The following is a 26,447-nucleotide window of genomic DNA, read 5'->3' as shown; positions in this document are numbered from 1 at the left end:
TGTGCACCGTTTACAGAAAGGGTGGTAGCCTCCTTCCTCTTATTAAATCCACATACAGTTAATAATATGAGAGCCAAAAGAACCCGCATTACTACCATTGCTAAAGAGCCTTTTAAAAACATTAAGGGTACTATAATTGAACAAATGAGAGGGTTCTGCCAATACAGCCTCCCAAAGAAGCATCACTCGAACCACAGAATTGGTGCGGAAACCTCTGTTTTTTCGGTCTTTGCCGTTGAAAGTGGCTGTAGCAGCTAAGGCGATTTCCAATAGAGAAAGTGCTGCAGTAGAGCATCTCCTCCACACACACATACACACAGGAAGCTTTGCCCATGAAATAGACTTACTTGACGTATTAGCTCTGGATTTGAATACAAATGACTTCCCGCTCTCTATTTTCTTTCTCCTTGAGACGATTGAGTATTTCTGTGGCTTTTGAGGACAGAACTAGAATTAGCACTGTAAAATAATGAGTAAAGGAGGGGGGGTGCATGATAAGATGCATGGCTGAGTTCTATCCTCCCTCTTCTCTCTGCTGCTTTATTTCTTACCTGCCAAAATCCCTTCTTTCTCTCTATCACAAAGTCTTCATCTTTTTTGCTTTTTTTCTATGCAAGCAGCAGTGGATTTTGAGAGTGTAATAATGGGGGAGAGGGAGTGTCTCTTTGCCCTCCCTCCATCCCTCGGTGCTGTGTGTGTGCTGGCGGATACCACTGACTTTGATGTGTGTGTGTGTGTGTGTGTGTGTGTGTGTGTGTGTGTGTGTGTGTGTGTGATGACACACTGCTGTGTCTTGAAGGGCCTGCAGTAAAAAGAGGGGATGGGGGAAGGAGGGGGAGAGAAGCTTAGCGTTGGGAATTTGGATTTTTTAGGCCACGTCAGTGTTTTCTCTTTTCACCTTGAATTAATGATGGTAATGCAAATGGATTCAAAATTACGTAATAATATATATCGAGCTGATCCAGCTGACACTGGGCAAAAGGTGGGGTGCTCTGGGGTTTCCATCCACCTCATATAAGATATCTCATATCATTTATTTTAGATACTTGTTTAACAAAGAGAGATTATTTTAGTTCAGGTTCAAAATTGTCGGGTGATTATTTACGTATTGATGTCAAATAGGTGTATTGTTAAAAAAAAGAAGGTAGATGCAATAAGCTCTAGCTTCAGCCTGCATCTGTTCGGTTAGATGTTGTACGTATTGTTATCTTCTCCGTACCGTTTTATTGGGAGTTGATTATCTTTTAATACAAAGTTTTTGTTTATTGACCAAAATACATTTCCCTGAAACAAAAAACACCCATCATCCAAATAAGTCATGTAAGGTTTTCTGTCATAATACATTTGCTCAATGAAGTGCAGGTGGTACTTATCTTTTGCTTAAAGTTCATGACAATATACAAAAAAGAATAGAATTTTGTGTAAAAAGTATGAAATCATGTTTAGAATACTGACATATTTCCACTCCAAACCAGAGCTTTACTAAGTTCTTCTTCAGAAATGCTTTATGTGCTTTCTGTAACATAAAAAAAAAAAAAAAATCTGACACTCACAACTTCTCCACGCCGTTATTCAATCCAATTTCATTTATATTACCAAATCTAGGGCTGTAATCTCCCAGTCGACTGGTCGATGTGTTGGTCGATACGTTCTGGCTCAACCAAAATTCTGATTGGTTGATTTTTTGCCGTGTTATTTCATCAGGTGGAAGCATAGACCGTTACAGCCTATGGGTGGAAAGCACTAATTGCTAATGTGGGTGTTTTCAGAGCATCCCTGTTTCACAGGTAACAGTCTGTCTTCAGAACTGGATTAGCCCGACCCACTGGGGGCAGATTGAAGATAGAGCTTGAAAGCCTTGTTTTAGTGGTTCGCTGAATATTTCTTTAACTGTGAGTGTTTAATTTCTAGTCAGTCCTCCTCAACCATGTCGAAGACATTGCCTGTGTGGCAGCATTTTACAAAAATAAATAACGGAAAAAAGTCGAATGCAAAGTTGCTGGCGCACCAACCCGCAACAACGGTAGCGTTCACCAGACCCCCCCAGACCCTGCTGGATGTTAAGCCTCTACCATCCAAACGCAAAAATAATATCACGGAAGGAATTGTCGACTTTATTGCACAGGATATAAGGTCCATTGCTGTTGTGGAGGGCTGAGGTTTTAAGAACTTGTTAGCATACAGCGCCAGCACGCCACACCATCATGCATGGACTATACAACATAGCAAGGCACTGAGCTTGACCACAGATATGTTAAAATATACAGTTTAAAGTGGAAGTGCCTTTTGTGTTTAAGATTAAAAGCTTTAATATAACAGTCTAGTAGTGTCTCAGCCGCGTAGCCGAGGACATGCACAGAGCGCTGATACAGCGCTGTCAGAGCCGACAGACGAGTGGCATTTCAGTGCAAAATAATTAGGTCAAAAACAATGTAATATACTGCAAATAGCCTACAAGGACAAGTACTGCAGGACAGTACAGTTAATTAATCTAACGTTTTTTTTTCCGCCCTTCCGCAGCCCCCTCGATTCTTAGTCGAAATTTCAGGACTTCAGTCGACCAAGATTTTCGTTGGTTGATTACAGCCCTAATCAAATCATCTCAAGTTATCTCAAGACACTTTCCAGAGTAGGTCTAAACCACTCTATCATTTACAAAGACCCAACAATTCCAACAATACTGGTTTGTCAACAACAAGTGTGTCTTTCAGGAGAGAATGTCTATAACTTTATTCCTATTATTAAACGATATTGCGTCTCTACGCTCTCATTGACAGCCGGCTTTTAACGCCACCTTTGAGGTGCCATGTCATTTCTACGACGATACATAGTTTATACCTCTCAATAATCCGAAAAATTCCCCTTTAGTCCTACAGCCAACTGGTCAGAAAAAAAATAAAAAACTCTGCTCCAACATCCTATTGTTCCGACCACAGGCTTTTGATCACCTCCACAGTATATAAATGTTTAAAAGACTCCTTTTTAAACTGTACTTAACAGTTTGTTGTATACCGAATACCGAATTCAATCTAATGGGATGGGACTATACGTTGCACTTGACACACCACTACAAGACAACTCGACAAATTCGGCGGCATTCATTGGCCGCAAATCATTGCGGCTTGATGGCAGTAACGTTAGCAGATAGTAGTATGTACGGTTATATGATTGAAAATGAAGAAAACAGAGATCCCAGAGATTCTGAGATAGATGTTTGAGATTGTAGGCATCACAAATAGGGGTGGAAATCTCTGGGCAGGTCACGATTCGATTCTGACTCTAATCTGACTCTAAATTATAGATGCATTTCAATGGAATTTTTTCTGTTTTGTTTTCATGCGTGATTTAAAAAAATATACATACATATCTGAGTTTGTCAGATTTTGAAAGATTTTGATAAACAGTATTTGTCACACAAAAGTTTTTAATGAAATGTTTTGTGTACTGAGTTTTTTTATTTTGTAGTCATTCCATTGTGAAAGTCCACTTCTCTCACAGTGATCTACCATGTCAGAGGCCAGTCTGTTTAAAGGTGGAGAGTCGGCTTCTTAGAACATGAAAAATGAGGTAATCAGATGTAATGTGATAAAGTAGAGGAGCAGCCTTTTGTGTTTTGCCTAATTATTTTATGAATGTCTTGTTAAATCATGTGTAAATACACAAAACTATAATTTTCTTTTTTTTCTTTTGGCCATTTTTGTGTTTTTTTCTTCTGCGTTCTTGCCTAAACTCTAAGTTGTTGTCCATTAGCCCGTCCTCTTTCAATCACTCTGTTTTCGGATTTGTGCATGTCTGGAGACAGTAACTTTAAAAATCAACACATTTTAAAAAAATAATCAATTGCTAACTTATCAGAATCAAGCATTGAATCGTTCAAGAGAGAATTGCAATGCAATGTAAGAATTATTTTTTTTCCTCCACCCCTAATCAAGAATGACTCCTGGCGAATGTGCTGCTTAACTCTGAAAGTATGGGGAACTTCTGAATTAATGTCTGTTTTGTAATTAATTTTCATCCTTTATTTTCTTTCCAGAAGCCATATTTGAACACACACACACATACATGTAAATTCCTGTAAATGTTGAGGGGAAGATTAAAAAAGAGAAACTGGATCTGTGAATTCTCACAGAATCACAGTTGAATTTATATCTTGCTACTCAGTCAGAATAGACCTGGAGTCCCAGTCTCCTTTCACATTAATATGGGATGTTTTAGGCCTATTGGCAGACATTCATTTAAAATGTAGTCAATGGCATATAAAGAGCCTTTTTTCCATGTCCACTGAAGTTTCTCAGCTTGCACTCATTAACATTTGTGTGGTCCAGGTAGCTTAGCATAAGCTACTTTTACTTTTATGTTTAAAGTACATTTCCAAGCCTCTACTTTGTTGTACTTTAAGTATCTGTACTTCTACTTGAGTAAGGCAAGTGCATCTCTGGTGCCTATCCAAGTGTTTTTCTGCAATAAAAAAGCTCTGCAAAAAAAAAAAAAAGGAAGTTTGAAAAATCTTTCACTGCAGTTGGATGTTGGAAAAAAACTTTGGGGAGAACTTGACTGTAATGATGTATGAGTTCAGTTCTCCCACGAGTGGTGAAAACAAGAAAACCAGACAGGGGAAGTATTAGAAGAAATAAAGTGGAAACAAAACAGAAATTGGCTCCGGTGTTGGGGGGAATGAGATTCTTCGCAGCAGTCCAGGAAGCCTCAGGGTATAAAGGATACAAATGTAGAAAAAGATTAATTTCAGCAATTTTACAGCAATTAGTCATTACATTTCCCTTACTGGTTAACTCGCATAATACATTAATTTGTATTTATTAATTATGATAGGGGAGAGCCAGTAAGGCGGGCATGGTCTACATGATTGTTAGGTGGCTTTTCTTAACTCATCTGCAACAATCTATGTAATTCTCCACATGCAAATGAACAAAACAATGAACAGGTTATATAATACATAAAAAGGTGTTTCAGCTACCTTAAAATCTCAGCTAAACAATTTTATCTATTAATTTTCCTCACAAAGAAAGGACCTTTTCCTGATCAATTGTGTGGCCATGTGTCCGATCCAACAGAACTTCTTTTCAAATGGTCTAAATCTCAGTTTTCAATGACTGTGTAAATGATAAATAAGACATCTGAAATAATTCCATTTGATGCAACTGTGTAGCCATATGGTTTGGGTTTAAATATTTCACACAGCATATGTGTCATTTAGCTTCAAAGAACTGTTGGAACAAGCGTAAACAGAATTTACAGTATAGTATAATGTACAGTATGTGATACTGTCACATTGAGTGGAAAAACGCTTATATTCTCAATCTGAAGCCACTAAAATATATTTAAAGGGACGATATTGCTGAGGAGGTGAAATGAAAATGTAAAGATAAAAAGAAAACATTAACCCTTGTGTTGTCTTCCCGCCAAAATTGAAAATCAACACTTTTATTGACGCTTTTTATGAATGTGTTTAACTTTTTCTTACATTGTCGTACCTTTTTTTCAATGTTTGTCACTACGCAACACAAACTTATTAACTTTAGTTTACAGTTATTTTTGGAATTTATGGTCAATAAACTTAATTTATAGGAAATTATTCCTAATGTTTGAGTTAGAAAAGCAGAAATTAGGAATTATTTAGACTAATTTAAAATAAAAATATGTTGAGGGATAATCACAGACTGGGATATGTCAACTTTTACTCAGTATTATTTGGAAACCACTTCAATTTTTTTTTCAAATGCTATAAAATTTAATAAGATTTGCACTTGCCAAAGAGTGTTTTAATCATGTTTTTGGGGGAAATTACTGTTGGGAAGTTAAAAAGAACATTGATATGGGAAAACGGGTCAGTTTAACCCGAGGACAACACGAGGGTTAAGGCAAAGTAAATCTCATTTTAGGGTTAAGTAGCACAATATGCTTCACGTTAGGCTTGTACCGATTGGTGATCAGATTGTATATTGATGATTGAAGGAATGATTGGTTTTACCTACATATATATTAAAGCGATTTTAACTATGATCAGAACTATTATTTTTAGAATCTGCACCGAATCGTTTTTATTTCTGGTGGAGTGTTAAGTCTTCCCGCTGAGCCCTGTTAATTAGCACAAATGAGGAGTGAATTTAAAATTTTACACAGCAGTTTTCCATTTATTTTCCATGGATCTGACACCTGATGGCTTTACTTCTTTCGGGCGGTTATTCATCACAAGCCCGCACCAACTAACGTTACTGGGGACTAACAGCAGCAACCATAACGTTTTTGGTAGTGCAACATGTCAAATAAACTAGAGTTATAACACTTACAATCATAACATTAGGAATAGCTACATTTGAGACACAGATCCACAGAGAGCCAGACAGTGAGAGCTGCTAAACTAAAGTAGCTGACATAGCTAACACCATGTAAACAACTGTGGATTTAGCGAGAAAGTTGCCAAAAGGACATTGCTAAGAATGCTTGAGTCAAATAGTAACTAAGTAGATAATTAGCCGCTGTAATGAAGAATATGACAAAATAACTGCGTTGAACGACCAAAGCAAGATGTTATCAATACAGAAGCATGTCCCCATAATATCCATAATACTGTATGTTATGTCCAGTTAACGTTACGTTTTGTAGCCTGGCTGACTGGCGATCTTGAGTACCCGCAACTGGATGATTTGAAAATATTACAGATTGCTAAAGCCTAGTTCCCGTCCAGTGTCAGTGACCAGTGTGCAAGCCAAACTTCTGTAATATGTCACACCTCCCTGTTTTATTTCCTTTGATGTGAAGTAAAACAGTGAACTAAAAAGCTGCTGTCAGATATTATTTGTACAGTGTGTGTGTGTAGGTTTTTCCATTGGATTTAAGGAATGTTTGTTGGTCAGAGAAAGAAATTGGGGTCAGAGAAAGAAACACAGCAACATTAAGTGGAGGAGGAGATGAAGTGAAATATGTTAAGACAGACAGGGGAGCTCTGACCTTGAGCAAAGCCTAAATAAATGAGGAGTTGCTAGTCCGCCCAGGGTGTTACCTGGGGCAAGTCCACACTATTTGACTCATTCATGGCAGACAAACTGTCACTCCACATCCCGCTCTGTTTTGACTTCCATTTTCTGTCCAACTCCTCCCTCACCACTTCAGCTGCAGCCCTGATATAATATTTACAACCTGAGTATCACTGTCAATTCTCAAATAACAACAAACACAAACAAATAAATGCATGCTTGTGAATAAAAAGGTACACACCAAAGAAAATAATTTGTGACTGAAAACAGTATTTCTGCCAACAAAACAGAAACTGACTGAGGAAATGAAAAAAGACGGCTGTGGAGATTTACATTGCCCTGAATTTATTGAGACAACAAGTAGACATGGAGTTCTGAGTATCAGGATTCTCACTAAAATATGATGAAATATAAAGTACACTGTAAGCATTCAAGTGGAAATTGAAAAAAGGGCTAAAGGCTGTCTCTCACATTAGTGTTTCCCATAAAAGAATTTTTTCTTCTGTAGCTAAAATAAACAAAGGAACCAGATCACCCTTCATCCTCCATCTTACTGATGTCTATCTGCCAGCTCAAATGGCAGCACTGGCAGCTGAGAAGGCCTTTAGGGTGAGGATATAGCAGCAAAGATCACTTTTAGCCTGGATGATCTGAACCCATTGACCCGAGTGCATCATCTCTTAAAAGAAATCATATCTGTAGGATTTTCTCAAACATCTGAGATAACTCTCTCTGTTAGCTCGATGTGATGCCTGCCAGCCTTGAAGAAAGGTTTCTTCTGTTTTACCCTAAGCGCATTCACATTTTAAAACACTTTTAATTAGTCCGCTCCACTCATTTTCCAACAGAGTATCCAATCTTACGGATATCCTCATATCAAGCCATAGAAACATCATGGGTACTGAACATCTTTTCTTATTTGTATTTTGATATTGTTATTTTTAATTGTCTGATTTTATTTTATTACTGCAGTCCTGAAAGGTTTTCATCCTGGTCCAACCAAAAGTAAAGTAACTTTGTTTGGTGATACTTATTATTTTAAACCCATTTACTTAGCATTCAAACGTGTAGGTAGGCACTTTACTTTTGGCCTAATTGGGTAAAAATTCCATAATAATCGTTTGGCATACTGTAATACAAGTGGACTGAGAGAAAACTAGACTTCTTTACCTCCCCTTTATTCGAGCTTTAGTAAATCTATCCACGGTGGACTTGGGTCATTCGCAGGTCATTTCAGAGAGAGGGAGTGTTCCTATTGGCTGTTCTGAGCATGCATTGGCTGTGCGACAAAGAGGGGAGAGCTGCAGGAAGAAGTCTCACTGTGCTTTAAATGATGTTGTTTTTTGCATTCTATCCACTGCAGCTTAGTTAAAAAATGCACTCATTGTATTAAGGGATCACAAGCAAAAAGAAGGTTGACCCAAGGCTACACAAATAAAAACTTCAGTGGCAACTTGGGGTATTTGTCTTTGATGAAAGCCACTTAATAAGCAATTGCTACAGTTATGCTACTGTTACCACAATATCAAAGCAGGAGACAGAAAACTGGCTCTTGACTTTGAAGCTACAGACCTCCACTGTACCTACAGATTCAATCAGAGTCTTGAGCAGTGCCCTTAATTTGCAAGAAACAAAAATTACGACAAAAAGTGCATTGTTAAGAATGGCAAGAACTGCTGACATAAGCAATAGACGATGCAGGAGACCGGCTGCGTGTCAGTGGGATAACAAAGCTTATTGGCATTGACTTAATAGAAAAATGGCAAACGTGCAGATAGACCAGTCATTTCTCCTTTTCAAAACACAGCTTTTGCCAGAAAGCTGCTTTCGTACTTATAATGATATTGTCTGACTTGCGATACAGTGATGTGACATCCTGCAGTCTCAGAAGAACATACCAGAATAACTTAAATTGTATTCATCTGGGATTTGTAGTCAATTAAAAAGACTATCGTGTCACCATTTCATTTAAGCTCCCCTCTTCTCCTGTTACCGCGGAGACATTACCAATGGAGAGCAGGGAATTAACCACTGAATTAATTATTATAGTCTGCCCTGAAGGAGCAGAAGGGGGTATTAACCCTTAGTAATAGAGAGTGAGAGAGAAGGAGGAAGAGACATTCTGTGCTATGTCAACCTCTGCCTCTCGTGTTGGACTGGGGCATGAAATGAGTACAAATATGAAGAAAGGCAGAATTACACTTCCCCAAGAGATGCATTGCTGATAAATCCAGCTCTGATAATCTAGCTAGGGTTCTTCTGCCAAGGGGCTAGTCTTCATGACTCTGTTATCTGATGGCTAATAAGCAGTGTTGGCAAGAAGGGAACTACATTTAATTGAACGAGTAGTTTGCCTACATTTTGCAGTAGCTTGCCTGAGTTTAACTACATTTGAAAAAGAATAAGTGTATTTTTTTATTTCGTCATTGCTTCTTTGCCATATTTGACTTCCCTTTGACCAGCTACGCCCTTTTTTCCTTCATCCTGACCACCGTGAAGACTTGCCCATGGGCTAGGCAATGCATTCAACAAGCAGCCACTTTTGTTTGGGGCAGGTTGGGTCTCAGCGGTGGTCCATGTCAACTCACCTGTGAATGATATTTGGATATGGTTTTTTATCACAATTAATACTAAACTTGAATATATTATGTTTAAATTAGTCATGCGTAGGCCTATTGATTATTTGCTATGCATCAACAAATCAGAGTTGCTGCATGCTATTTTAAATGTGATCTAACTGAGTCATCCTTCTTAGTGCATTATCCCCACCTGGACTCTAGTTTCTGAAAGGGGGTGTCTGGCTTATGAAAGATGACATCTCAGCTCTTTTCCCTGAATAATGAGGTATTTGTTCTGGTTGGTTTTAATTCCCTGTGAACAAGTGGGCACGTTTTGCAAAGAACTCAATGGAGTGGCATTTGTTGCTAGAAAGATTTGTTGTTGTTAACTTCTTTCTAGTGTAAAGTAATTGGTAGCTTGCAAAGCTTCCCCAACACTGATAATAATCTTTAGCGGTGGTTTTCCTCAAAATACAAGCCAATGTGGATCCAAAGGCTAATCTGGGTCTACAGCTAGATTATATCCCTTGGTTCACACCTTGAAGCCGTTCAGATGATCTTTTTTCTTTCAGTAAATTTCTGCAAGACAAGACAATAGACCTCAAGCAAGAACCTACTCGTTTGAACACATTTGAAAACAAAACAAAAAATTATTTTGTGAAAATCTTCTCCTTACTCCTGGCTGAAACTTTTTTGAATGAGAATTACACAAAAGTAGAGCGAAACAGGTTGCCTAATTTAACAATCGCCTCCCAAAAGGTTTCACAGACTGTGTTCTATGCAGTCTGAATTTCCGTTGTCCAGCCAGGCTCTATGGCCCTCGCCCCAAATTCGTCCCATTGACCTCTGCCCTTGTCACTCCCTCCACGCCGTCTAATCTCCCCTGCGTGAAGGGATTTGCATGTTGCCCTGTCAGGCTAAAATGGAGTGGAAGCGCTCCTGAGCTCTGGGGCTCTGTGCTGATGGATTGTGAGAGGCCCGTGGGATTAGCAGTGACAGGGGGAATGCAGCGGGGACCACAGCAAGAGACAGAGAGGTTTGAAATGTAACTTTTCATTTTGGTGCCGACATTGTTGTGCAGCTTTTAAGTCCTTATCTGCAGTACACAGGCAGGGATGTGGCGGGCAGGGGTGGTTATGGTGGTGGGTGGGGGTGGTCTGTGCACATGTGAACAAAGCAAGTGGACTCCTTAAATACATGTGCTTAATCACAGACACAGGCTCACTATAGTCCCCTCTATAGGTTGCTTACGTGAGCCCAGGCTATAATGTACCTCGGGATCCTCCATCTTGTGTGTTTCTGTGTTCTCCTCTGGTGTGGGGGAGGCTGAAACATACAGGCTGGTTTGGTCCTCTTTTCATCTCCTACAATCTTACCAACTCTACTACAGAACAAGATCCATAAGGGCTTAAAGCAGAAAAAAGACATAGGCTTTAATATGAAAGGCTTAAGATAACTATAGGAGCCTTTTTAGCAGTCGCTTAAAATAACCCAAACAATCCATCTGCTGGAACTAAAAGGTTGATAAAGCCATTCAGACAGCTAAGAAAGGCTTTACAGGAAATGAGAAACCATTGAGAATTACAGGCTTTACCAGTCTAGGTTTCACCATAACAGTAGATGTCAGCAGAGACAATGCCAGGATGTGATGGCGGACAGAAAGCCTGATCTTTGATTTGAAAAACAAAGATGACCAGCCCTTAAAGGCTGAACAGGAACATAGCTAGACAGTTAATTGTACAAGCTCCAATTTCTCCACCCTTCCACCAAAGTACGCCATGCTTATTAGAAACCAGTCTAGTGGTTTGAAGCCCCCGGGATGTTGGGCTTGTATCTCGTAATTTGGACAAAGGGAAGAGAAGTCACAGACATGGTAAAAGAAGACACTTTGTCTCAATGAATCACACAGGTTTCATACTATGGAGCAGACAGTGGCTCTCCAGAATTATGATTGCTAACGTAACTGGAGCTCACATACACACACATGAGACACACAAGTGCAAAGCCACAACTGCCGAAGCTGACAGATGCAGAGACAACCTAATTCCCTTACAAGCAGACAACATAATTTATGCAAGACAGTGAAGAACATACGGCTAGAGAAGAGAGAGAGAGAGAGAGATAGAGAGAGAGAGAGAGAGAGAGAGAGAGAGAGAGAGAGAAAGAGAGAGAGAGAGAGAGAGAGAGAATCAATACAGGTAGACGCACACTCAGCCAAACACACACACACACACACTAACACATACACACACGCAAGTGTGATGACACTGTGCACATACAGGTATACACACGGCATTAGCAGCAGATGCTGTTGTCCAACACATGAGACCATAGCTAACTACACAAATCAGAGCACTTGATACTTAATACATCTATATTCTACTTTTTAAGTATAGTTGCCATGCAAATTACCGCAAATATACAGTACAGCAGGCTATGTCCATTAACTTACTTAAATAATATAAGTAGGCTAAAATTGGTAAGATGACGTACGTTGTGGTGGATGAAAACCAGACATCTCCAAAATGTCAATATAAGTAAATAATAAATAATATATAATTAATAAGAAAAACAGTTTTTAGAGTAGTTAGTTCAGCAATTGGAAAATAATAGGCTTATTTGCTTTCTTTAGAGACTGCCCTCCTCCTGAAAAACAACTTAATTAGTCGTTTGTACAATAAGCAATTAGGACCCAAATTTATGTTTAGTGTTAGGCGGCCTTGTCCTGTAGTGGCCATTTGATTTATATCGGGAGCAAAGCAGGACGAATAAGAGTGCCAAATGGTGGATGGGTCAAGCAAACACAGTACTTTCACCCAGGATATCAGAGCTTGTGTAAACATGAGTAAATGCTCATATGGGACATACAAAAGTGGTGGAACATATCATTGTATGGTTTGGAGGACTTGTTTCTTTAATATGAAACAATTGATTTCAATCTTTTCTCTTTGGGTTGAATAAGGACCTGGAGATGGTGCCTCTCAATAACATGAAAAAATCCCTTGTCCCTTTGCCCTATAGCGCACTAGTCCGACGCCCCTTTGTTTCAAAAAGAGAAAACCCTCTGCTCTGACATCCCATTGTTCCAACCATATAGCTAGGCTTTTGTGGATCACCTCCCATAATCTAAAATCTGAATAAACAATAACAAGCAAAATTACCTTTTTCTAGCTTATTAACACATTTAAATGTAGTCTAATCCATGCGATCTCTGCACCAGTTTGCATGCAGTTTAGTGTCCCAAACTTCCCGTAACGTAACCCAATTTCTACAGGTCTATTCCCCTGACCAATCGGCTATCTTAACCTTAACCACTTGCGGTCAAATGCCAAACCTCGACCAACCAAGTCTATCCTAAAAGCCTTTATGGTCAGAACAATGGGATGTCGGAGCATAGGATATTTTTATTTTTTAGGAGGGGTTGGTATTTAAACTTTGTAGAGCCATGCTTTCAGTCTTTATGCTAAGCTAACAGTGTACAGACCGCAGTTCTGCACTTAACACACAAACATTAGATTGATCTTTCCATCTCAGTCTCAGAGAGAAAGAAAACAAGCATAATTCCCAAAGCTTAAACTATTCCTTCAACCACAAAGACTTTTTGGTTTCATCTTTAGTGTCAACCAACCAAAATTACATCATTTTAAATCTTATTTTATCAACACTGAAGTTAGTTTGACAGTAACTATTACAAGCTGTTCACAACATTAAAGTAATATACTGTACTGTAAGTCAAATCAAATTATATTGTCATCCCGGAGATTAAACCATGGTTTAACAATGGTGGAAATGTATCATTTTACATTATACTCCTAGTTCAGGTGGGTGGATGTTGATGTTGCCATAACAATCTACCTTAGTCAATAAAAACGTTTAGAGGATATTACACTTGCGGCTCAAGATAAGGACACACGACACAGCCATTAAGAGAGAGAAAATATTAAAATCTTCTGTTGCATAAATTATCTGAATTTGAAAACTAGTAACTACCGTTTTTTGTGTGCAAGTAACAATTAAACACGATTAACAACATCAAGAATGAACAATCTTTTTTCTCCTTTTTCACTGTCACAGGCTACTGCTTTTCCCTGGAGTTTCAAACATATTTGATTGACATCAAATATGTTTGAAAAAAGGACAATGGTCTTAGCTAGATTGGCATTCCAGGGATTTAAGTACTCTTCCTGACTTAGACAAGACCATATCCAGTCTGATTTGATGGCACAGTGATTATAACTGGCCTGAAAGTCATGTGTAATGTGTCCTTGGCTTGAGGACAAAAAACACTAACAATGTATCCATGAGGTTTAGTTTAATACAAACATTGAGTTACCTTTGAGATCAAATTCTTTGACAGTTTGATAAAAGTGTGTCTTACCTGGGGGAGATGTCACAGCCCTGCTGCATGAAGGCGCCCAGGGAGAACCAGAGGGAGTTGAAGATGCCAAACTCATTGGGGGGCTGGTCGCTTGGCTGACCGTCGGTGCCCTCTTCGGGCTCCTCGGTGTGCCATTCGTACGGGCTGAAGCGGCTGACCAGGAAGAGCACCACGCTAACGCCGATATAGGCAAACACGATGCACATCCAGATCTCGTAGGCCAACGGGTCCAGGAAGGAGAACACCCCTGGTTTGGATTTTTGGGGCTTCTTGATCATGATGGAAATGCCCAGTGACATGAAGGGCTTTGAGAAGTCGATCACCTCCTCCCGGACCAACGTGATAGTCAAAGGGGCCACAGCGATTTCCGCTTTCTGTGGGGATTTGGTTAAAAAAGGATTTTGCTCAGCCATCTGAATGACAACAACTCTAAATCCAAATGATAACAGAAACAAATGCAAATGATGGATCATCTCTCTGAGCTGGGCCGTGCAGCAATCAAACATCACTTAGTCACAGATATGACAAACCGAAAGGCCAACAGCCAGCCATCAGAAAAACTAAATAACCACAATTACCCCTTTTCTTTTCTCCTCAGCTTGCGTTATTTTATCTGAATTTCTCCCTTGACTTAACAAATCTCAGAGCGATAGAGTTTAGATTGCGGCCGAATACATCTCGGGCTGATGAAGTTAAGACAGAATAAGAAAGAAAAGAAATTGAAAAATACATTCTGATACCCTCATTAATACTGAGAGGCTCAGCTGAAACTCTGGGAGAATCAGCAGGGAGGATATAATAATGTGGCAGAGAAATATTCTTTTGGCACAGGAAGGCAAAAAATTGGATACAGCAACCTCTGAGGTTGGCAGAAGTGGAAAAGTGCATACTGGCTTGAAAATCCACAAATGAGATTACAGTTAGTGACTTAGCAACACTTGTGACCTTGTGCGCCTGGCTTGGGTGCAAAGGGCTTAATATCAGCAAGAATTTAAAGTTTCATTACGACCACGTGTCACTTAAGGAGGAAGGAAAGGAAGAAAAACAGGAACGAAGGGAAAGAAAAGGAAAGAGATTAATACTCAGCGAAATGCACTAAGATGACAGCCTCAGAGCATTCAGTGTGCGCTAAAATACATGGAAGGTTAAAAAGAGGCAGAGCTGTTAGCACCAAAGCTTTTTTAGGGAGAGCTGGGAAATAAACGAACTGTATCTAAGCAAAGTCTTAGCGGGGAAAGTAGCATCCATGTCCTCAGATGTTCACATGAACAATGTCGAAAAAGCTGCCAGCTTCCCATACGCCCCCAATCACACACTCTATTGTACAATACTGGCTATACACACTGTTTTACAGCACATACTTTCCACGTGCACACGCACACGTGCCAGTATTACCATACTTGTGGTGGCCTTCCACTGGCATTGGTCATTCTCTCTCTCTTGGTCCTAACTTAGATGTTTATTCCAAAACTTGTTCTTATTGCTCATATTAACCCTTCGCAGTTCCACCCTTAAGTTAACTTGAAGGAAAAAATACATAATTTCCTCAATTTTGATAACTTCTTATTTGTTTAAAACCAGCCTCAAAATCTGTGCCACCACAGGCACATGTACCATACATTGGCTGCTAGCAAAGTCTGGTGAAACTACTGATGTGTCAATGTGAAATACTTTGGTTTATCTTGCATGTAACAATCACTACACACATATTGTTGACAGGCGGGATCATTTGTCTGTCTGGGACTGATAAGGTTAAAGCAAAATAATTGGCAGATGACAGCTGGACTTGTACAAAGGACATTATCCGTACTTCAGTTTTCATGTTGGGGAATTTCTATGGAAGTCATTTTGCCCATCATGTCTTCCATGGAAGGCTTTTGGACATAATGCGTTTCTGCTCAGAGTGTTTGTTAAATAGAGCACACAGCTGCACTGTTTCCTTTTCCTGTGCTTTGGACCAACCTGGTTAGTCTTTACCCCCAAAGTGCAGTGTACTGCTTGATCAGTCCTGACACATCCCGAACTGTGTCGACCCCGCAGTGAGCCACTGCAGTACCGAAGAGGCGAGAAAAATGCCACTTTGTGAAAATACCACTTAGGTCATCACAAACACTTTTTGGGTCTCAAACAAATTGCTTTTGCTGATTATGTAACATCATATTTTCCCGCACAGCAGAGAATGGTGACTGGGAAAAGCAAACTTAAAGAAATAATTGCTAAAGATTAAAGAACTATTGTTCTATAGTCTTCATCAGAGACACAAAGGGAACATATCTGACTCCTTTTTTTTTTTTTTTTTAATGTTCTGGATTGTTAATCTAACATCTATTTTAACCTACATCCAATTTTAATTCTGTACAAGTGACAAAAGCTTCGCTTTGAAGACTTTTCTTTATCCGTCTGTCGTCATGAGCCTCAAAAACGTTCACAAGAACACGAACATTCCTCTCTTTCCCCACTGTGATGTCTTTTCAGGACATAGAGTCCAAACGTCATCCCATTCCATAGGATCGATCCCTTTGCAAGGTCAGCAGCATGAAGACATCTCACCTCCAAATCAAATCACCTTAGAGGTTTCTTAAAAAGCTCCACACCTCTGCTTTTCTTCTTTAACCGCTCCAAAGACTCAGCTCTAATGCTCCACTAATTCCTACTAGCATTAATACCACCAGAGAATGCTGGTCTGCTCACAGTTTCATTTCATATGGGTTCAATTATCTACACACGCTGCAGATCAGGAAAAACAGTTTGTCCAGTTAAACCATCAGTAAAAGGAATCCGTCAACAAAAATAAATAAATACAATATATACATACAGTGTACACAGTATTTATACTGTATATGTATAGAATCTGTTTATCTCATGTGTAAAGAAAACAGCATTTATATTATCACATTTTAGTACAATGACTCCCTTTCATTTGCTGTTAATGCAAACTGAACACGTCTCCATGTTAACCCGTTGTCCTATACATTTGGGATCATTTACATTTCATCAGCAATACTTACATCACTATAACAACAATCATATCATTCTCACCACATACTCATCTCTGACTTTAATTCAGTTAATTCACTCAATATTTCTAGTTGCTTCCATTTTTGCATTGTTTTTCCACACTCAACCCATTCAAAATGCAGATGTTTGAGAAGTGTTCCAGCAGCTTCAACTGCATAATCACTTCTGCTCCTGGTTGGCTTTTAATTTGAAACATTTGAAGGACGTGTTTCATTGACACTGCTGTAGCTTAACAACAATCAGAAAATGCAAAAAAATAAATAAATAGAAGCTCTTAAAGAATTAACACAACTGCTTTGTTACTAAGAGCAGCAGACTGGTGAGTATTATATCACTCGTTAAGATTATTAATGGCCTTTATTTCCACAGGACAGATGAAGAAATGAAAGGGGAGAGAGAGGGGGGGAATTCCTCAGGTCGGAATCAAACCCACGGCCGCTGCGTTGAGAACTAAAGCTCTGTATATGTGCGCCTACTCTACCAACTGATCCAACCCGGCCACGCCATTTCTTTTTTTGTTGTGCTGATGAATCGGTGATATAAAAAGGAACATTGAACCTAATTTTTTATGTGAGCTATTATTTTAATAAAGCTCATATGTTTCTTAATAACCTTTATTTGTGCTATGGCCAGCACTCAACTCTAACTTTAATGCTGGCCTTCAATTGAGAATGCATGTTAAGTTGTTTCCATAATGAAATTTTAACAAGCACAAATGTATAGTTCATCATTTAATTATGATTATCAAAATGTCATCAGGATAAGAAATTGTAAACAAATTGTTCTGTTTAATATATCTTTGCTTTTATGGACTCTCTGCTTACAGTTTAAATTAAATTAATCTGATGACTAATTTTTATGTGACAAGCCAAGCTGCTGTACCGATGTATTGTTAGTACTAACAGATTAGAAGAAGTCAATAATGTCTCTAAATGCCATCATGAATACTACTGACAGCATAAAATTAAAGTTTGAATGAGATGAATCAGCTTAGATGAAAAGCTCATTTTTGTCTAAAATAGTGCTTTAGGGTGCTGGAAGGAGAACCATTTCCTATCACCACAAAGACTAAGAAAACAAAAGCTCTTACCCCGTACACCAGCTCCCCGACCATGCCATTCCAGATCTTCGTCTCTGGGTCCCTGGCACCGTACTTTCCATCGGGAACGATGGAGATTTTGTACTTGATACCGATGTGTTTGGCGATCTCCGAGGCCAGGTCCACGCAATATCCCTCGTACTGGTCGTTGCCCTCGTACATCTCCCAGTTCTTCTTAAGCATCACATAGGGACCCTCCTACACAAGGGACCATAACCAGTGAACCAAACCGTCAGACAGACAGATACACAGACATGAGGGCTCGCACAACGGCACATCAACAAACAACAGAATGACAAACAGGAACAGTAGCTCCTTAATACCAACCAGGGTTAAGTTTCAAGGTACCTTGTGGGTATATTTGACCAGTAGGAGTGCTGTGACGAAATGTTTTGATCTCACAAAAGAGCATGCAGGTGATGTTTTAGCTGATGGTTACAAGCTGTTTCATTGAAAGACATTTAGTGGCAGTAACAACTCTTGAAACATAGGAATGCAGCAGAATAAGATTGCAAGCTTGGAAACCCTGATGTAAACAATGTAGGTGTAGCTTTATAAGGCAGGAAATACTTGTGCCATTTCCATAAAGCCTCAAGGATGGGCCTACGCACAATGTGTTTTGGTGAGAAACACTTCAACAAAATGTAAAAATATTTGTTAACAAGAGAACCCCACTGGGTGCCTTCAGTTTTCCCTTCAGTCACTTTATGAATTAGATTTTCTTCAGTAATGAACATGAAAAACAATGGATTTGTCATAAAGCGATAAATAATAATATTTTAAAGCTGCACCATGGCATTTTTTTCCGAAAAAAAATAGTGTGTAATAATCACTGACTGATATGATGCTAGTGGTTACCCTAATCAAAGTTGTTAATCTTTAGCATCCGCAAAACAAACTTCTGAGCTCAGTGATTGGATGTTCTTTACTGAGATGCACCTTGGTCTTGGTTAACTTCTTACTTATTTACACACGCATTTCCCTTTGACTTTTATCAAAAAAACAGATGTTTGGTTCTGTTACCTTTACTTCTCCTAACATCATGGGCAGAAAATAATCAAGATTTATACTTCTGGAACCCTGGAAATTTCACTTTCATAGTGCAGCTTTTAGTGAAATGATTTAAACTAACTTGATTCCCAACTGCTAGGAGACAATTTAGTGTAGAGCAGAAAGGAATGCATGGGTAATGGTAATGACAGCCTCATGCTGTATGTACACAGCACAGACTGGAGTTGAGGCCGGAAGGAGAGAAAAAATCATCAAAGTGTTATGTAGATACATGATACACAGAGACTCAAATGGAAGGGAGGAAAGAATGACTAAGCAGAAATGGAGGCAGACATGAAGCTAAATGCAAGTGAGAAATGAGCTGCAGTCAGAATAAATTACTTAATACCTAAAACAAGCCTGACTCGACTTGAACACTTACAGTAATCAGGTGTGGCTACATCAGTCTACACCGTGACCAGCCGTCAGTTCTAGATCATTAGATTCGCTGTTGCTAAGAAAGTGATCTAAATGTTAACCTTGCCTGGTTTCTGAGCTCATATTTCTAAACAAATTACTTTTGTCACGGACGGCAGCCAATTGCATATTGAGAACGGGAGCAATTTCTTCCTTAGATGTGTTTGCTTGACATTGCCCCGGGCCAAAGCAAGGTAAACCAAAGACTCCTCAGTGGGGAGAGAATGCAAATGCTAGGCTGAGCCCGTGGCACAACAACATGTTACTGTACAACATAATAATGGCACAAGTTTGCAGTTTGAAAAATAAGACATTTAGAATTGGAAATCTATGCTTCACAACATAGTGCTCGAGAGTGTTATTTAATCTTAGTCCTTGCATAATTTACACATGTTCTCTTTACTTGCAGTGGGTTATAATGCATTTATAAATGTGAAATTATTTCCAAAAGCCTTTTACAAAGATTAAAGATTTGCATTGAACTATACAGTACCCGTCATTCTGCACTTTTGCACATTATAGTAATTGCAAACTCTGATCATAATAAATATATAGTAATATAATCAAAATGCTTAAAAGCATATTTGGGGCAAAACCAGCAGGCGAATTGTTAATTTATAAAAGGTGGGACAGGCGCTGTTCCCCCCATAAACGACTTTTTGGTCCCCCAGCTATATAGTAGAGAATATTAGATCCAAGACAAAATTGACATAATGGCGTACAGAGAGAAAAATTCCCAATTACAACTCTATCGGCTATTTCAGCACCACGGACAGCTGCATAGATTTATCAATCCACAGTTAGTGTACTGATATCTCAGAGCCATGGTCAAGGCCATAGATTCTAACTTGCACACACTTCAGTCTGATAAAGGATCCATAAGTCAGGCGGACTGGTCCAAGATATTCAACTAAACAACCCAACTGACCCTGCACGCTATCTGCTACCGGGGAAGGGAGATGGCTGTGGTTAACAGGGGGCATGCATTTTGGTAATTTTGCTAACAAGGGGGATGATAATAGCCAGTTTATGTATTTACAAATTACCTTTCTATATATTAGTTTTCACTGATAGTGGCGGAGTCTATCATTCCAGCACCAGATTTAAAAATCCTTATTACCCACGAGATTCACAGAAAAAGAGCCATGCATGCAATCCAGCATCACTGTTTGTAATTTTATCTAATTGATGTCAGTCTCACTGTTTCCCTTAACCCTGTGACCAATAATGCTCTGCTTTAGACTAAAAGCATTAGGGTGTTTTTTTATTGTGAAGGAGTCAGAGGAAACACGGTCATCGCTGAGACCAATTATTCAACTACCTACAAAACAAGAATGTATTAAATTATTATAGTGAATTAAAAATTCGGACTTTAACTGTCCTACGAACACCACTTCAAGTAAAGCATTTTGTTCCACCGACAATTCAAACAGCTAAAAAATGAAATTGATGATATGCTTCAATGAAGCTCGACCACTCTAACGATGAAGACTTAATTTCACATGTTAATCTTTGCAGATGTTCTGGATGTACTGTATATCAGAGGCAAAACAGCCCTAATCCATGTGATTTATGATAGCAGAGTAGATGGCAGTGCTGGCAGCCAGAAGAGCAGAGTGAGTGGCAGAGATAAAGGATGCAGTCAGTGTTTCTGGCATGAGAAGAGAGCAGTACTTCAGAGGTCTTCACAGCAAAGGCCAGCAGGCCTGACAGGTTGGTCAATAATCCCAACCACACTGCTACACTCACTGCCTAATGAGACTAATTAAACATGCCATTAAAAGCAAGCACGCACGCACGCACGCATGCACACACACACACACACACACACACACACACACACACACACACACACACACACACACACACACACACACACACACACACACACACACAGACACGTCTGTGTGCACGCGCAAGCACGCTACAGGACCCACTTGATGTCACAAATCCATGTAAATATACATCCGGGTTCAGACAAAAACAAACACATGTGTACCAACATCAGAAATGTCAGACTGTGCCTGCTAAAATCTGCCTGTTTGGTTTTGTGTATGTGTGTTTTGTGTATCATGTGAGATAACCGATCTCTTGCAAAGTCTGTTTGAACATTAGTAGTAGTTAACAGAATGAAGGTCCATATTTTACAATAACATGACCACAAAAACATTTAAGAAGCAAACATACATCAATGCTCCTCAGTAACAGAGGGACTCAATCCCATTTTCATTTGCTTTAATGTGGTTTTGTGACATTGAAAGGAGGGAGCACATATAAAGCACAAATAGAAAACATATTTGCAAACGTCCACTGTGCTATTTTTTGTCGACTCGAATGGCTGCTGCAGTGAGACAACACAACCTTGACAAGGTTTTAGATCACCATATTGCTGTAATGAATGCCAATATTGTTATAGCTGACACTCAACCTCACATACAAGCTGTACACTTGCAGTATGCATTGTCTGCTACTTACGTCTGCAAAAAAATAATTAACACAAGTAAAACTGAAAATTAGAGCATGGGTAAAAAAAACACCATTGTTGTATAAATCACTTAATTATTTTCTGACAAAGAACAGCTGCTATGTTAAGTTTCTCATTTTAAATGTAATATCATTTTTGCCAGTTATTTTCTTACATCCATGTTCAGGCCTAATGCAAGAATATTTTCATATTCTTACCCTCTTCTATTAATTTTCATGAGATTAAATCAAACAAAGGTTCATTTCAACTTGATGAATCCCAAAATGTGAATTTTTTGCTAAATAAATACCCCCCAAATTGCAGTATAAGGGTACCTGTTTTGCTCAATTTATGACACATTTTCATTAACAAAAACATTATGCAAGAAGCACCATGTCATGCTGTTGGAGATCCATAAACATATTTAGCAAAACCTGGAACAATATCCATACACCTGAAAACGCTGTGTCATTGCAAATGTGTGACACAAAGCAGGAATGGTTTGATGAAGATGCCAATAAAATAAAAATAAAAACTTGTCAAACCCCTCGGTAAATTGTTATGCTCATTCAAGAGGTTCTTGCCTGAGGGCCAAAATGCTAGATGTATTTTTATCGTTTGGAGAGATTTGGGGTACCAAAACAGTCTCTATCCACAAAATCCAAACATGTCCTCCCACAGAGTTTCTTATACAAAGGCTAAACAAAAACACAATTACAGTAGGACCTTGTCTATACCTCCCCCCCTCGGGCAGAGTGAGAGTGTTGAGGAGAGTGCAGTGGATGAGTTTGAAGCTATACACCCTCTTCATCAAAGCTTTCAGCCATATCCTGCCAATAAGATGCCAAACTTGGTACATGTCCATTTGGGAGCTTTTCTGTTAATGCACCAACCTCCAGGCAGCTCCGAGACATCATGGATGTCTGTCAACACCTCAAGTTAAAGACAAATGATAGCTATGAGACAAAAAAAGATCATGACGTGGTTCCAGATCTGCTCATTCAAAGTAAAAGTGAGTGATATCAAGTGAAAGTTCACTATTTAAATACTACCCCCCCCCCCCCCCCCCCCCCCCCCCATTAAACAGCTTGGAATCAGCTGTACACTGTGTAGCCATTTTTTATTTGTAAAAAAACCTTCCAAAGCAAGCATATAACTGTTTGTAAGGCAGAAATACAGCCTCAGGTCTTGGGTTAGGTCTGGGTCTAGGTTTTTGGCCTTTGCAGAATTCTAGTGTGTCATTACACCACAACAAGGATGACTACAACAAACCAAATGCCTAGCAAGGAAACTAATTAAAAAGATAAAACCAGATCATGGAAAAACAATTTTAACAATGCACAACAAATGCTATGCTTAGATCTCATGTTCCCATAAACATGAAAGAAGAAAAAAATAACAATATCATCGCCACTTTTTTTTCTTGTTCAGAAGCCTAACGTGGTTCTTTAAAGTTCAAATTCAGAGAAACCCCAGAGTATTGTTTGTTAATTTTCTGCAGTATTTGTTTACAGCCAACAAGTCAACAGCCAGATGACAAAGTTGGTAATAATTTGTCTGTTGTGCATCATACAATACCAAGACAGGTCCGGGTTATAACTAGCCGAGCTAAATCACACCCCACACCCAGAGGGTAACTAGCCTTTGTTTGATGACAAACAAGAGCATTTCACAACATGTTAAACGGCTTCATCATAACCTCTACTTGAGAGTTCTTTAAAAAAGGAAGCAGCCTTGATGCAAGATAACACCGGGACACTTCATTAACTTAAAACAAACATTGTTCTGACAAACATTAAAAGCGTGAGTGAAAGGCAGCCATCATAATGTAACAATAATATCATGCTGCATAAAAGCGCGATGGATATGAACTGGGATGATTATGAGAGCATCAGTCTTTCTAAGCTGTTTTAAAGCTTGCAGGAAGCCCTCCGAGTTTGTGAAGTACTGTACGGCGGAGCAGGTAGTGGGAGACTGTGACAGATTTAGAGCAGAAAGGAACTCAGTTGGACATAATGCATATTAACCTTCTGCTACCAACTCACTTCATAGTTCAAGGTCCGTAGAGCTTTGCAAAAATTACAAATTCAAATCAGGATGGGATTCAAGCTGTGATAGGCCACACAAACACATCGGGCATGACAATGCATGGATCTAACATGCACAAACAAGGTGTAGTGGGAGTTAAATGCTAGTAAACAGACACTGTGCTGTTAGGGACCCATATCAGCTTTAATCTTTAATGGGTGTCCATCCACAACCACCATCCTCCAAAAACACAGTGTCTTTTCCCTTCCATTTGCATTGTATTTTTCTCTCGAGGGGCTCCATTATGGCTCTGAGTGGCTCCTTTTCTTGTTCAGTTTTCTGAACAGGGTGTCCATAAACATAGCTGCCGTGTCTCCCCTCTCGCCCAGTGTCTTTAGGGCTTCATTTTGGCTTGGGTTGTTGTGTCCATCACTCTGCCATTAAGTGCTTTCATATCCTGCTTGCGTCCAACTGGGGCTCAGTTTCTTAAAATGGGGTTCCTCATCAGGGGCTGAAAAGAGGGAGGATTGTGCTGAGCTGTGACTCTCCATTCCCACCTCCTTCCCTCCTTCACTCAGCTGCTACATGTGTACTTAACATCTGGCTGCTTTACTGCAGTCAGCCATGTCAGCGTCACTGCCACAGCCAGAGACATGCCATGCAAAGGCCATTCATTTCTACCATGTGTTAAATGATTTGTTTGATCCTATAGTAGTATGGAAATCTTTTATGAACTCTTTTATCTGTGCAATAAGAACAAAAACCTCAGAAACGGCAGCTGTTTGACTGCTTTTTGAGATGTTTATTGGTGCAATAAAAGATAATGTAAGTAAGCCGTAGTTGATTCTTGACGTTTCTATTGCAGTAATTACTGAAAATGTTGTAACAAAGCTTGTGTGATCCCTAGACTCATAGTCATAGTACACAACGCAAGGGCCTCCAGGGTTACATACTGTAAAGTGCTGAAAGATGAACATTCTTGATAACTTTACCAGTCCACCGTTGAATAAGTTTACTTTATATCCTAGGAAAGAATCAATGTAATGGTATCGCTACAAATTTTTAAGATGGATTTCTCAGAGTGAGAATGTTAAGTGTCTGTGCTAAATGACAGAGAATCCTCACATTTTGCTCTAAAGGCTGGCAACAAAACATACCCTTTTTTACAAAAAACGTTCAAGCTCTATTGTAGATTCTGCACGTACAGTATGTCTACATTATGTATGCATGAATGATAAAATACAGCATCGAACAAGATTAATGACCCTGGAATTCAAGGTTCATGAAGAATAGCATTAGCAGAATAGTGTTACAGTGCATAAAGTACCTCATTAAAAACTGAGCCACTTTACAATGGGAGGGTGGTGAAGCACAGTGCGCCTCACCACCATACTTTAATGTCAGGTTGTTGTGAGGTAGGGTGTGTGATGTGTAGCCATTGAACCACCTGACTGCAGATCCCTCGGGTGTTATACATTAGATGATAAACTATTATATAAACATATTGCTAAGAATATGAGTGCATGCATAAGTGTGTGTGTGTGTGTGTGTGTGTGTGTGTTTTGGCGAGAACATGCCGGTCCCTTACCATGATGGTAGTTACTACAACAGTGCGGTTCTCCATGCCAGAAGTGTCATTTGGAAGCAGCGGAGAGTCCTGGATCAGCACCAGTTTGTCTGCGTCGTTCCAGTATCCAATCTGGAGGGAAAACAAAGTCTGAGATTGTGTATACGTGTTTGTGTGTTTGTGCTAATATAAAGCATAACGGCGCGTGCACTACTTGCTCTGCTATTTTGGCAGACCAGTTTTGTTGACGCAATCCCTGAAGTCTGAATCAGCAGTAGAGCTAGATTTATTGACAGAATTGGATGTTACTGCCAAACAACATGAAGGAAAGCCTAGTTCTTGCTGTATTTTAATAACTGCCTTTCTGACCAAAAGCAGACAGTTTTCATAACCAAAATGTGAATGTAATTCTCCACCCAAGATAAAAGTCTGGTTTCTATTTGCTCATAAGCAGCAAATCCCTTCCATAACGATACATTTGGGAGGAAATGGCATTTTGAATTATAATCATCATGAATTTTTTTAATTTTTTTGATATTTAAGGCATTTTAAGTCTTTAATGAAAGGACAGCTGAAAAAGTGAAAGGAGAAAGAGGAACATGCAGCAAAGGGCCGCAGGCCGGAATCACACCCGGGCCCGCTGTGTCTAGGAGTAAACCTCCATGCATGGGCGCCCACTCTACCAACTGAGCTATCAGGGCGCCCAGAATCATCATTAATATTAAACTTTAAGATGTGATCAAAGGTTGCATTTTTTTTTAAACTTTTGCTGAAATAAAGAAAACTATTTTGTTTACGATCAGCCTGAGTGATCAACACTGTGGGCAGCCGTGAAAACATTTTGATCAGACGTTTGCCTTAATATTGAATAAG

At 39.3% G+C, this 26,447-nt stretch overlaps 1 protein-coding gene across 3 annotated transcripts in view; it reads right to left on the bottom strand.

Moving 5' to 3' along the window:
• gria4b (glutamate receptor, ionotropic, AMPA 4b) overlaps positions 1-26,447 on the bottom strand; it is a 113,475-nt gene that overhangs the window by 13,428 nt on the left and 73,600 nt on the right. For 2 of the 3 annotated variants that reach the window (XM_034889567.1, XM_034889565.1), the window contains exons 9-11: positions 25,596-25,706; positions 18,040-18,246; positions 13,932-14,305 (exon numbers count right to left, since the gene is read on the bottom strand). In XM_034889567.1, coding sequence (XP_034745458.1) covers positions 13,932-14,305; positions 18,040-18,246; positions 25,596-25,706 — 692 coding nt within the window. Of the gene's footprint in view, positions 1-13,931; positions 14,306-18,039; positions 18,247-23,078; positions 24,519-25,595; positions 25,707-26,447 lie in introns of those variants that run through there. The other variant, XM_034889566.1, reaches the window with a different exon arrangement.

This window comes from Etheostoma cragini, chromosome 13, assembly GCF_013103735.1.
Source record: "Etheostoma cragini isolate CJK2018 chromosome 13, CSU_Ecrag_1.0, whole genome shotgun sequence".
Taxonomy (NCBI): domain Eukaryota; kingdom Metazoa; phylum Chordata; class Actinopteri; order Perciformes; family Percidae; genus Etheostoma; species Etheostoma cragini.
The sequence above is the reverse complement of the archived record's forward strand: the minus strand, read 5'-3'. Positions and strand labels throughout refer to the sequence as shown.